Source organism: Rosa chinensis, chromosome 4 (genome assembly GCF_002994745.2).
Source record: "Rosa chinensis cultivar Old Blush chromosome 4, RchiOBHm-V2, whole genome shotgun sequence".
Lineage (NCBI taxonomy): Eukaryota > Viridiplantae > Streptophyta > Magnoliopsida > Rosales > Rosaceae > Rosa > Rosa chinensis.
In genome coordinates this window covers 54,203,294-54,216,340 of record NC_037091.1, presented here as the reverse complement: position 1 = coordinate 54,216,340, position 13,047 = coordinate 54,203,294, and the positions used below count along the sequence as shown (strand labels likewise).

At 36.8% G+C, this 13,047-nt stretch overlaps 2 protein-coding genes across 2 annotated transcripts; both read right to left on the bottom strand.

Annotated features, from left to right (window-relative positions):
- Positions 1 to 160: 160 nt before the first annotated feature.
- Positions 161 to 2,060, bottom strand: LOC112196871 (leucine-rich repeat protein 1). The gene is made up of 7 exons (XM_024337332.2): positions 1,804 to 2,060; positions 1,596 to 1,728; positions 1,405 to 1,476; positions 1,038 to 1,181; positions 648 to 719; positions 491 to 562; positions 161 to 387 (listed from the first exon to the last, which is right to left on the bottom strand). The coding sequence occupies exons 1-7, from the start codon at positions 1,886 to 1,888 to the stop codon at positions 309 to 311; spliced, it is 657 nt and encodes a 218-aa protein (XP_024193100.1). The 5' UTR covers positions 1,889 to 2,060; the 3' UTR covers positions 161 to 308.
- A 6,102-nt stretch (positions 2,061 to 8,162) lies between these two features.
- On the bottom strand, positions 8,163 to 10,046 carry LOC112200592 (leucine-rich repeat protein 1). Its single transcript, XM_024341624.2, has 8 exons — positions 9,900 to 10,046; positions 9,656 to 9,788; positions 9,460 to 9,531; positions 9,229 to 9,372; positions 9,053 to 9,124; positions 8,869 to 8,949; positions 8,707 to 8,759; positions 8,163 to 8,561 (listed from the first exon to the last, which is right to left on the bottom strand). The coding sequence occupies exons 1-8, from the start codon at positions 9,967 to 9,969 to the stop codon at positions 8,515 to 8,517; spliced, it is 672 nt and encodes a 223-aa protein (XP_024197392.1). The 5' UTR covers positions 9,970 to 10,046; the 3' UTR covers positions 8,163 to 8,514.
- Between the last annotated feature and the right edge of the window lie 3,001 nt (positions 10,047 to 13,047).

Genomic DNA, 13,047 nt, shown 5'->3' with positions numbered 1-13,047 from the left:
GCTGTAAAAATAATCATCAGCTTATCCATGCTTGGCTGAAACTGACTTCACAAATAAGTGCATATTCTCCAGGAGTAGGTATTAGAGGAGGGTGATTGAAAAGGCACCCCTAACATGGAGATGGTAGTTTTCTATGCTTAATGCGAAGGCTTCCTCGTTGTACAAAATTGTAGGATTTATATTAATGAAACACGATGTTTAGAAGCTTCCGAATAGCAAAAGGTTTACATTTAAATATAGGTGGGATTTTTGATTATGGAGGTGGAATTGGCAACACTTTGTTGCATCCTGGTAGTGAGTGGTACACATCATTTGCAGTTTCCTGTAATATCGTATCTGACAAATCCCATCAGCTCTGGTCCTTCCAATCTTGGGTTATTCTTGAAACTACATCCAGACAAACAAGTACATACACAATCCACTGAGAATCAAAACCTTACAATGAGATAAAACAAACTTCTGAATTTGTGTATGTATGGTAGTTGATTACCTTTCTTCTGAGAACTTGGAGAAGGAGCCTGAGGTTGGGAAGGTACCACATAGATCGTTGTTGGATACATTACTGCACAAGTTTTCAACGTAACCTAATGAGCAGAACCAATGAATAGTGAATACGTCATTTGGAGATTGCGTAGTGAAAGGCTTACAAGATTTTGAGGCTTCCGAGTTTTGTAAGTTTCCTCGGTATAGTTCCGGTCAGTCTGTTACCGTTTAGCCGCCTGCATTGAACATCATGTGAGGTCTTTTCTGTTCCAATAGCTAAATGGGTCAAAATGTTTATGGTACACGTCTGCTTTGGCTAAATTCTGATTTTGATCTCGTAAGTAGACGGCGAAAAGGAAAAGCCGGAAAAGATAATTTGACGGAGTTTGACACCGGTTACCAAGATTTTAAGATTTAAACATTTGAAAACAGTGTAATACATAGCAAAATTGATATTTGAACAGAAACAGTGACCAAAAATGATTCCACACTAGTCACAGTCATGAATTTATTTGTTTAAAAAAATAAAAAGAGCAAAGAAAGGGATTGCTTACAAGAAGTTAAGATTGGAGAGGTTGGAAAGCGAGGAAGGGATGGACCCAGTGAAGTTGTTGTGGTAGAGATCCAAGCTCACAAGGCTCTTCAATCCTCCCAGCTCTTTTGGTATAGAACCAGTCAAGTTGTTCATGTACAGTTCCCTAAAATTTTAAAAACGCCATTAACAGCGACACAACAACCAATTTCTCTATGAGCATCACTATAAATGCCGGCGACATTTAATTCCGAAATTCATGATCTGACGGTGACGGACTCTCTGGCTGGTGAGGTAGGTCAGATCAATTAAACCCTTCACCAGGTTCAGACTAAACCTCTCCCATAAAATACATAAAGAAAATTAATAAATGAAATTGTTAGACTCACAGATATTGAAGGCGTTCGAGCTTGCCCAGCTCAGGTACTAGACTACCGACCAGGTTTGCATTTCCAAGGTCTCTGAAAAAGAATCGGGACGAGTCATGATTGTACTGCTTGCTTACGGAAAAATAAAAACAGAGACAATAAGCACAAAGCTTTAAGAGAAACTTTGAAAATGGTTAAAGTGGAGTTATTACAGTCGAGTGACTCGATTATCGCCATCGCAGGTGACGTGAAACCAAGTGCAGGGATCAACCAAGGTTGGATCCCAGCTCTGGAGAACATTGTTCGGGTCCTTGACAGCTCTTCTCAAAGCAAAGAGAGCATCCCCTGTTTCATTTCATTAATAAGAACACAATGAAGCAAGTGAATGGCTTTGATGAACTGAGTTTGTTGCAGGTTTACCTTCTAAGTTTGCAGTGGCGGGTGTCAATGGCCAAGAGAAAACGAAGGCGGTGGTGAGAAGATGAAGCAGAGCCCACATCGCCATTTGCAAAAGAGTAAAAGCTTTGATCTGATCGAGTTGGGGTCGTTGAAACTTAAAAGCAGGAGTAGTTGGACCTTAAAGATTCAGAGAGACAGAGGGACTGAGTTGAGAGAGAGAGAGAGAGAGAGAGAGAGAGAATTGCAAATTGCTTCAAAGCAAGGAAGCAAGGAATCAAAGCTTTGTGGGGGGATTTATTTATCGAGCCCATAAAAAAAGAGAAAGGAGTGCTCTTTGTGCAGCAAAACAGTAACAGTAATTACCGAAAGTCTAATGGGGGTGTCTCGTATTGTGTATTCTATTATTGTTTATTTTATTTCAATTTTAGTTATATATTTCTGTTTTCTTTTTGGTTTAAAGCTTCTGTTATGTTCCATGCATTTTCCTTCAAACGTTGATCATCAATTTCTATTATCAAATGTTACTTGTTTTCCTGGATTCAAGTTTTCATATCTCATGTGACAGCAAAGTCTAATTTTCAAGTAACGCATATAACATAAAAATTGGAAATATTATGGTAGCATGGTACAAGTTACAACAAACCAATTTTCCGTATGGACTAACAAAAAGAGATATCATTCCCTCATGAGAAAATTAGAAAAAAAAAATCCAAAAAGTGAAGCTCCTATTAAGAAAAACTCATTCCTATATTTTCTTTTAATCTACACTCATTCACATAATTAAACCTTCCTTATAGGTTTTAAGTCTATAATTAAGTTTTTTTACGTTTTTTTAGTTCGACTATTTTACACTTCTGATTGAATAAGGAAAATATTCCTCAAATATAGATTTTTTTTTTTGAATTTAAATATGGCATCAATTATAAACACAAATTAGAATTTAATACAATCAATTTATTTTCCCTTATTTAAAAATGATTAATTGCCTTAAGTATTGTATATCTCTTCCTTTCTGATTTGATCTATATATTTGTCATTTTTTAGTAGATATGTTTATGTAGATATTCCTATTATTAGATATCTCAATGTGATTAATAGTCTTAATTATGGTATATAACTGATATGGTTTGTGTAGATATTCCTTATTTAAAAAGATTAATTGCCTTAATTATTGTATATCTCTTCCTTTCAGATTTGATCTATATATTTGCTATTTTTTAGTAAATATGTTTGTGTAGATATTCCTATTAGATTCCGTAGATTTCTCAACGTGATTAAACATCCTTTTGTGGAGATATTCCTATTTAGCACCTAAACTCTAGGTGGGAGTATTCTTATGGAACTTGTAGAATCTATTGAGAAACAATAAGAGGAAAAAGAAATATGCAATCAAGAACTTGTAGAGTCTATTATACATATTCAATAGCATAAACCCTGAAAAATCACAAAATAGATACCTCTTCGTCAGGAAGACACACAGCTATTGAATATGTAGCAAACACAATGCTCATCAACCATGCCAATCAGATTAAAGGAGTATGCAGTTGAACAAAGGCAACCCACCAACCTTTGATTGTACGATCCATTTATATCACAATCACAACATGCATGAAATCAAAAACATAATCGCATGATTGTGGAGATATTGATATCGGCTTTGAATGTAGAGATTAGGCTTTTGAATGTGGAGATTACATAACCTCCAACCCTAGAGGAGAGTTTTCAATTGTTGGAATCAAGGGTTGAGTAATTCTGAGCAACGTCTATGGGCAGCCGTTTCATGACTTCCATCAGCAGCAAGACTGGATTTTAATATTAATCCTATATATTTAATAAGTGAATGGGGAATTTGATAGTGGCAGCTTTAGTAATTCTTAACAACATTGGGTTTTAATATTTATCCTATTTAAAAGGTTTTTTTTTATATTTTGAATAAACCTAATTAATTGGTTTGGGTGTATATTAAAACACTCTTATGGATGGGTTTATTCTAAAAGGGGTGTGTGAATTTGAGTGTAGAATCAAATTCCCCTTCTTTCATCGTTGGATGACTTGTATTGATCAATTACACCTAAAGGTGCAGTGTTAGATCACTTATATTTCATTCATAATTGTAATTATAATAGCTTCATATAATTATGTACATAATTGCTTAAGATAAACTTTTAATTCTTACTTGTAGATTTAATTCTTAGTTTTTTGTTTTTTTTTGACGATCGGAATAATTTATTAAATAAAAGAGATAGCACATAAGGGGGGACATGAAGCCAAGACCTCTTAGAAGAAACAATTAAATCAAAAGGCAACCAAACATAAGTAAGATTAAGCAGAGCTGATTGAATCAAAGATCAAGACGCACAATGGGCATCCGATTACGAGTAGGATAAGGATCTCATGAATCTCTCTTGGCCTTCAATTTTTTATTTTGAGACTTTGAGAGAGACTTAAGAAGATTCTCATCTTCCAGAGTTGCTTCACCCTCATCAAACTAGGATCACAACAGACTTATCTCAGCCTGAGCATATGTATGATGAGCAAGGGGTTCTTCATTTTCCAAATCACCCCAATAGAACTTAGCATGATGAGCAATAGATTTAATTCTTAGTTAAACTGTCAATTTTTGTACGTAGAATATTTTTAGCATATTCTCTATTTTGGCTCTTTAGCTATTTTGGAGAACGTGTTTAGCTTTTTATATATTTTAGCAGTTGCACCAGACTCCTCAGCGACTCTCCATTATAACTTTTAGCTATCTCGCTCCTAAATATAGAGAGCGGGATGAGACTCTCTATAATTTAAAACATTATTTTTGAGTTATTTTATGTAATTTATAAGTACATTTAAAGTATTTAATCTTCATTTAAAAAATAATATATATTCAAAACTAGATAAAATAGAGAGCACTAGTGCAAATGTATTACTAAAGTGTATAGCCAAAATGATTTTTTAGCTACTTTAGCCAAAATCTAACTAAAAAATGGCTAGTATTGCTAAAGATGCTCTTAGGTTCACAACTCAATTGTCATATCTATTTTAAACTCCTTTTGCGAGAGATGAACTAGATTATCAACTCTTATAGCTTTATATATATATATATATATATATATATATAAATTCTTATAGCTTTTTATATATTTAGCAGCTGCACTAGACTCTTCAAACTCTCTATTATAACTTTTAGGTATCTCGCTCCTAAATATAGAGAGTGAGATTAGACTCTCTATAATTTAAAACATTATTTTTGAGTTATTTTATGTAATTTATAAGTACATTTAAAGTATTTAATTTTCATTTAAAAAATAATATAAATTCAAAACTATATAAAATAGAGAGCACTATTGCAGACGTATTTATAAAGTGTTTAGTCAAAATGAAATTTAGCTATTTTAGCTAAAATCTAACTAAAAAATAGCTAGTATTACTAAAAATGCTCTTAAATTCACAACTCAATTGTCGATATCTATTTTAAACTCCTTTTGCGAGAGATGAACTAGATTATCAACTCTTATAGTTTTTTCAAAGGTGATATCATAAAATTAAATCACGAACCAAAAGAAAATTCACCCAACAAAAAAGTTTTTTGTTTTTGTATTGTTCTGTTTTTCCTTTCTGATGCTATAACATCTGACAATAATAATGGAAATAGAGACTAGACTACACAAGAGATAGAGTAGAGGTTTGCGTGCATGCCAGTACTTCTTGAAAACAGAGAGGAAAATCCAGACATATCATTTGAACTCTGTCGGAGCCAAAACCATACTTCTTTCTATAAACTAATACCTGCACAGAAATTATTATCACTGACCAATTGTGTGTATCATCTAGCATTTGTTTTAACCCTAAAAACCTTGTTTTAAGCAAGCTGACACTCATCCAGATCTATAAATAAACTTTTCTTCTCTTAAAATGAACCAGTAAATTTGATTATCTTTTTCTTCTGTATTCCCCGAGGAGGTTAAAGAAGCATATATAGATATAGATATGGACAATTTTGCAGAGCATATATATGGGGAATAATGCTGCATCTGCAACTTGGAATCTGTAGTGGTCGGGACTCACCCTCTAACCCTAGTCTGCTCGCTTTGTTTGTATATATGCAAATCTCTTTTATCTCTTTTACTGGATTAGTTTGGATTAAGTATAAGAACACTTTGATGATACCCAGATTCGTATTCAGAGGCCTACTTTAATTCAAAGGGAACAGGGTTCCAACCTTTCGAATGTCAACCAGATTGCACCAACAAATTTTTTTGGCTTCCATTGGTTTCCAAGTATATGTAGTTTGTTGGAGAATCTGTCTAAAGCGTCATAGCATTTCAACATTACAAAGGACATATGCAGAACAATTATTTGGTTTTGGATGTTAATATAAGGACCTGGAGGTCCACTCCCCCACTAACAAAGTGAGAATTAGAGATACTGGTGATTCTAGTAGGCATGCATGTGAGACTCGTCTTTTTAGGGTTAGTGTGATGATAAATTTAGGGTCGCTATCTATCTAGTACGTTTGTTCAAAAGTTTTAGCTCCACTAGGAAGTTTAGTAGCTCCATTAAGAAGTTAAGTTCAAATCCATTAGTCTGACGTATTTTATAAATCAGCCATTAGTGACTTCTAATATGTATCATTTATGATTTATATCACTTTTAACACTTCCGTATGACACTTAATGATTAAAAAAAATATAAAAATCTTTTTCCGGTCTCATACTAATTGATTTCCAATAATAAAATAAGAGGAGTATTCTCTCATAGTTGGAATATAGTATATCATCCTATTTTACTTGAACAACATTTATACGAACAATTTACTTATCCAAATAGAAATAGAATGAATTTTACATCCATCCTCTCAATTTACGGTACCCGTCTTTGTCTATAACGTTAATCTAGATAGTTAATCCCCAACATGTGCGTCACATAGTTATTGTGTTCCACATCCATCCTCTCAATTTACGGTACCCATTTTTGTCTATAACGTTAATCTAGATAATTAATCCCTAACATGTGCGTCACATAGTTATTGTGTTCCACTATCAAATATATGATGAATGCTCACTTTGAATGGATGAGTGGAGTAGTGGGACAGAGTCACCCCAAAAGACCTTGGTATCTAAATAGATTTAGGTAGGTTTGGTATTAGACATTACAAAATTTCACTATTTCATATCATAGGGGTGGGATGGATTGTCACACCTCCATATATATATATATATATATATATCAATCTTCTTAAAAGAAGTGACTTGACCAAAAAGCCAAAGCTGCAAAGCAAGAGAGCACTATAATCCATCTCCTTCTATATATCTGCTGCCACTTCTTTTTGAGAGTTCATGATGGAATTCGAAAAAGGTGGTGGAACAAGTAAGTACTTGTAGAAACTAGAAAGCAAAGCCATACATTCATCATCAAAATGGAGGAGAAAAAGCTCTATCTGGTAGTGATTGTATAATCACCAACTCACGAGTTTCCATTTGCTTTGCTCCAATATGTCAGTCAACGGTTGACCATTGACCCCAGATCTATCTAAACAAGCCTTTGATTGCTACATTCAAAGTTACAAATCACTACTCCTTTACTTTAAGGGACACACAGCAACAACATCGTTCAACGAATTAACTCACAAGCACATGTAATGTTCAGTATACATCAATAGAAGTCCATTTGAAGGGCCACCGTAAATTTTGGTTCTTTAACCCTATATTGTAGGACGAATCTCGAACGATATGAAAGATTTCCTTCTAAAGTCTAAAGTCTAAACTATAAATGTGCTAGATCTATTTTATAATTTAGTATTTTAACGTATAAAAAGTCTTTTTTTATTTTTTATTTTTTTTTTTACGAAAAAGTTTCGCCAACGAATATTTATTGGAGAACATGTGTACCTCTTTTATGAGAGACGTGTATACGCAAAAATGTTTCCTGTATTTCTGACAAGAGATTCATCGCTAGCTAAAACGTTTACTTTTTTTATGAAAGACTTTTTAACTATGTAATTTCGTCGGTAAAAAAGTGTCCATTTTTTTGTTTAAAACATGCTTAGTACTGTCTTAATCATTAATGAAACTGTGTAATAGATAGAGAGGACATGAAGAGAATGTCCTGAATAATATTTTACAAGAAATATGTATTCTAACACGTCCTAATTAATGAAAATGATCTTCTCACTTGTTATTATTATTATTATTATTTTTTTCAGTGAGATGAGAAACCACACCATGTGCTTACAACCGGCATTTGAAATTACTTTCGCGAAACATGGGAAGTTCAGCCAAGGATATTGGAGCTGATCGCTCGAAGAAAACATGCACTAAGATTTGAGGTGGGCTCAAAGCCATGATTAACATTGATAGAAAGGTAGGCATTTCAGAAAGGAAGAACAATTAAGGGTCAAAAAGGATCTTTATAGATTGAATATTATTAGTACATATCGACTGAGGGACTGACGTGTTGATGGTGATGATGAAGGAAAGACAAGCAATTAGCTTCCCGCTGCTTAAGTTTGACCTTTTCCCTACTCAGATCTGATATTGTCGAATGTCGACCTATCATTTGTCCCTGTGTACATGTATAGTATATATACTGTATGTACTTGTATATACTGTATGTATATTCGCTTATTGACATGTAGAAAGATGTATTCAAGTTTCTTGGGATTTAGGAGTCCCATTTTCATTCTCTTTTATTTAATAGAACTAGTATACAATATCTTCTTCTTCTTCTAATTCTTCTGGCTTAGTTCCGTGCTTTCGGATCTTGTATGATTTTTGTAACTGCAAAACCTTTAAAAAAAAAAAAAAAAAGGAAAAAATTGGCTAGTAAGCAGCTTATAACAGTTAGCTTTCAAATCTAGCAAATGAATTGATGCACCAGAAAATGTTATAGTAGAGATAGTATGTTTTTTCGAGTACTAATTTGTTCGAGTACCTGTTGAATTGGTGGGGTGTACGGTTCCTGCCAACAGATTGTTTGAGACATCCCTACATTGCACATTACTCTATATGATCAGACAATGAAGGATGCATGCAACATATGTCAAAGGAAATTCGAGGAAATGAGAAGCGCTCAATTCGAACTGAGTGTACTCACAAAACGCCCAAGTTGCCAAAACGAACGAGTTCAATGACCTCTACTGGTAAAGCACCAGTTAGACGGTTCTTGTTTAATTTCCTACAAAATTTAAGCATGGTCGACGCCTAAGAAAACAAATTAACTGAAATAAATGATTCAATGGCTAATGCAGCATGGGATTCACATATATAGGGTAACTTACAGGATTTGTAAACTTGTCAAATTGCCAAGAGACCAAGGAATAGGTCCAGTTAGATTATTGCGAAAGACCCTCCTGCCAGTAGGAGAATAACAGTCGCATAATTATTCAGAAATACATAATTAATTTATGTAGCAAAAGCCGAACATGAAATGAAGAGAAGGCATATATGTACTTACAAAAATCTCAATGAATTCAAGTGACCTAATGTCTCTGGAATTGAACCCGAGAGTTGGTTCCAGTACAAGTCCAAGCTGACCAGGTCTTTTAAGTGACCAAGTTCCGATGGAATAGATCCATTAAATTTGTTCTGGTATAGCTCCCTGCAGTGCCAATGGTTAACTAACATGACCATCTTTATTTCACTCTTTGAAGTTTCTGAGATGAACAGAAAATGAAGATAGTCTTACAAGTATTGGAGGTTAGTCAAATTTGCAAGCGCAGGGATAATAGGTCCTGATAATCCAGCATTGCCAAGGTCCCTTCATATTATACACATATAGACAGACATTTACAATAATTATAAATACTGAACTTCCAATTAAGGCTAATTAGTGAAACCAAGCTAATGAGCTCAGACCAATGTTGCTATAACCGGCCACTTACAGCCTTGTAACGATGTTTTCGTTATTGCAGGTAACATGGAACCAAGAGCATGGATTGGGGAATGTCAGGTTCCAGCTAGCAAGAACATTGTTAGGGTCGACCAACATGGTTTTCCAGGAATAAAGAATATCCCCTGTTCATATCAAGCAATTAAAATATCGTCAAGCCAACAAAAACCGCATTCTAACTAGCTAGCGAGTCTAATCAGTACTGATGCTCAAGTTGAACAAGTACATTTGCTTACCTTCCAAGTTACAATCCACAGATGCAGTGGCAACTGCAAACAGAAAACAAAGCAGAACTCGAGAAACCATCTTGCACAACTATAAGGTTGATATCGGAGTATACAAGATCTATAAACCGAGAATGTATTTATAGATGATAAACCAGCATTGAAATATGACAGAGGCTGACAAGGTCTTGTTGTGAGTATTGAAGACGTCGTGGTCAAATGAAATGATCCAATGAAGGTTCTTTTTTTTTTGTGAAAGGACCAGTGAAGGTTCTATGTGATGAAAAATCCACAATTAACTCAGGACTAGTCTAAATGTCTAATGAATAAAAGTCTCAGTGAGTTACGTTCAACTAATACTGAAATAAACTAAATGAATGTGTGCGACTAGTTCTATCCAGTTCTAGAACAAGCTTATCAAATTACGACATCATAGAAATTTTGATATAGGTATTAGGTATATATGGCAAGGTTCGTAGAGTTTACCTTGGCATCAGAACTTAACGCCTCCATTTATATATTCAACTCAACTATTTGGAAGAATAAAAAGAATAAGAGGATTTATATATTGTTGGTGCCAATTTCGGCATCAACGAGTCAACGGAGGTTCCATTGAAATCCAAGTGTAAAGTGGTGGGGTTCTTTTCTTCAAGTGGGCCTATCTTTTCCTTCGATTAGTTTGGCTACGTGAGTAGCCCTGGTCGTCCACTTGTGACTGAAGGTATGCCCTGGTAGTTCTGTGCCTAGCCTTGGTCGTTCACCTCTTGTGACTGAAGGTATGGCCTCGGGCTTCCTTCACCTGATCCTGGGCCTCCAAGCTACCTTGTTTGGTGAAACTGATAGTCTCGTCTCAGACTTCCTTCACCTGGTGTTGGGCTTCCTCCACCTAATGTTGGGCTTCCAAGCTCCTTTCTTGGGTGGAACTGATGGCTTCACGCCGGGCTTTCTCCACTTCGTGTTGGGCTTCCAAGATCCTTGTTGGGTGAAGCTAATAGTCTCGTCTCGGACTTCCTTCACCTGATGTTGGGCTTCCTCCGCCTCGTGTTGAGCTTCCAAGCTCCTTTCTTGGGTGGAACTGATGGCCTCATGTCGGGCTTCCTCCACCTCGTGTTGGGCTTCCAAGCTCCTTTCTTGGGTGGAACTGATGGCCTCACGTCGGGCTTCCTCCACCTCGTGTTGGGCTTCCAAGCTCCTTTCTTGGGTGGAACTGATGGCCTCACGTCAGGCTTCCTCCACCTGATGTTGGGCTTCCACCACCTCGAGTTGGCGGAGCTCTATGGAAAGGACTATGCATTTTGGCATAGCTTTCGGAGAGAAGAGAAAGTTGAAGTCCCCCTCAGCCTTGTGAAGGCTGGGTATTTATAGGAGAAGAGGGTTGAGGTGGAAAGGGAAAGGCATGGGCTCAATCCCATAAAATCGGGGTGTCAGCCCCCACTCTCTGCTTACTGACGCTCCAGGATGGATTTGACAGAGTTGGTGACAGGTGTTGTCACGCAAACCACCCTTTGTCCTCGAATCACTGTTGACATGACAAGGGAGCCATACTGGGTGTCGGAGCTTGACACGTGGAAAAGTTAGTGAGAGTTGGTCCTTGATGTGTACTACCATGTCTCCTTGACTGCGTCCAAGTGTGAGCCTGAAGGTCGAGGCTTTAGGCTTGGAAGTCGTGGTCATGATCCTTAGAGGTTGAGGCTTCTAAGCCTTGGGAGTTGAATTCTTGGCCTTGGGGGTTGAGGCTCCTGATTCCTTCGGACTATGCTATTCTAATAGTCAGGTCACGATATGCTTTAACCTCGCCGTCCAAGGTGACAAGTCAATAACATGGTGACTGTCCAAGACCTAAGAGGTGGAGGTCCAAGGTTAAAGACTCGGCATACCATGGTTAGGCATCTTACTAGTCATGGTTATTTTCATCTTAGGATTATCTTTTCTTTCTCGATGAAGGGTTTAAGTGCGTTGAAAGGTCAGGGCCCTACGTGGACTCTTTGACATTTCAACGCATACCACGTGGAATGGGTTGAAAAGTCAAAAGTATTTGTCGAACCAAATTATGACATCAACAAGCCCCCAGTTCCCTGGCCAAGCAAGGCTTATGTTGGGTAGGGAACTCAATATGAGGGAGAATTTGGTGAATCTAGGCTTGAGTAGGTGGTTCTTAATGAAAGACCAAGAGTGGATGTAAAAAAAAAAGTTAACCTCGTTGTGTGGGGGTGAGTTTCTATATGTGATAGGCCATCACTATGGTAGTTTGAAGGTCGAACTACGGAGGTCCTATGTGGATGAAGACGACATCCTCGACTAAGGATGATGATAACCTTGAATGTCGAAGGTCCACGGTAGGAGACTGAACTCATTGTGACTGATCTCCAATAGAGAGAAGGGTAACATCCTTGACAAGGGTGAGGATAGGTTAAATGACTTCCTTTTGTTTCCCTTTGAGCTTTAACTATTGGCTCTAATTTAGCACATAAGTGCATTGTCCCTACTTTTGCCATAACTAAACTATTAGCATAATTTATAAGGGAGTGTAAGACCTTTAACTATTGTTCGGTCTAAAAGTCTCACAACTAGTGGTCGTGGCGGTTGAGAGTCGACCAACCTCAGTGTTCGTTGCGAGTTTCGGCCATTAAGACTCTCTCACCTGGCGACTCAAGTGAGTTGGACCTCGAGTGCACTATGTGTGTTAGTCTCAGTTGTTAAGACTTGCTCACCTGTGACTCAAGTGAGCTGGACCTCGAGGGCACTCTGTGTGTTAGTCTCAGTTGTTAAGACTTGCTCACCTGTGACTCAAGTGAGCTGGACCTCGAGGGCACTCTGTGAATTGGTCTCGGCTAGCAAGACTCTTTCATCCTGTTGTCAAATCCTTGGGGTGTTGGAATACCAAGGATGTCTATTATACAAACTACTACTATATTTATCTTAGATGGACTTCTATTGAGATAGCTATACCTTTGTGTTCCAATAAACTTCTAGGAGTTTATATATAGATAGATTTGTGGAACTGGTACCCCACTTGGTCCGCGTCTGGGCATTGACACAGGTTCATCAGTAATGAGCTGATGTAACCAGAGTTAATTAGTCATATGCTTAGCACGGGGGTCTTTGCCGAATTGTTGAATAGATGGATATATTTTCAAGCTAATTCGTTTGTGCAAATTCC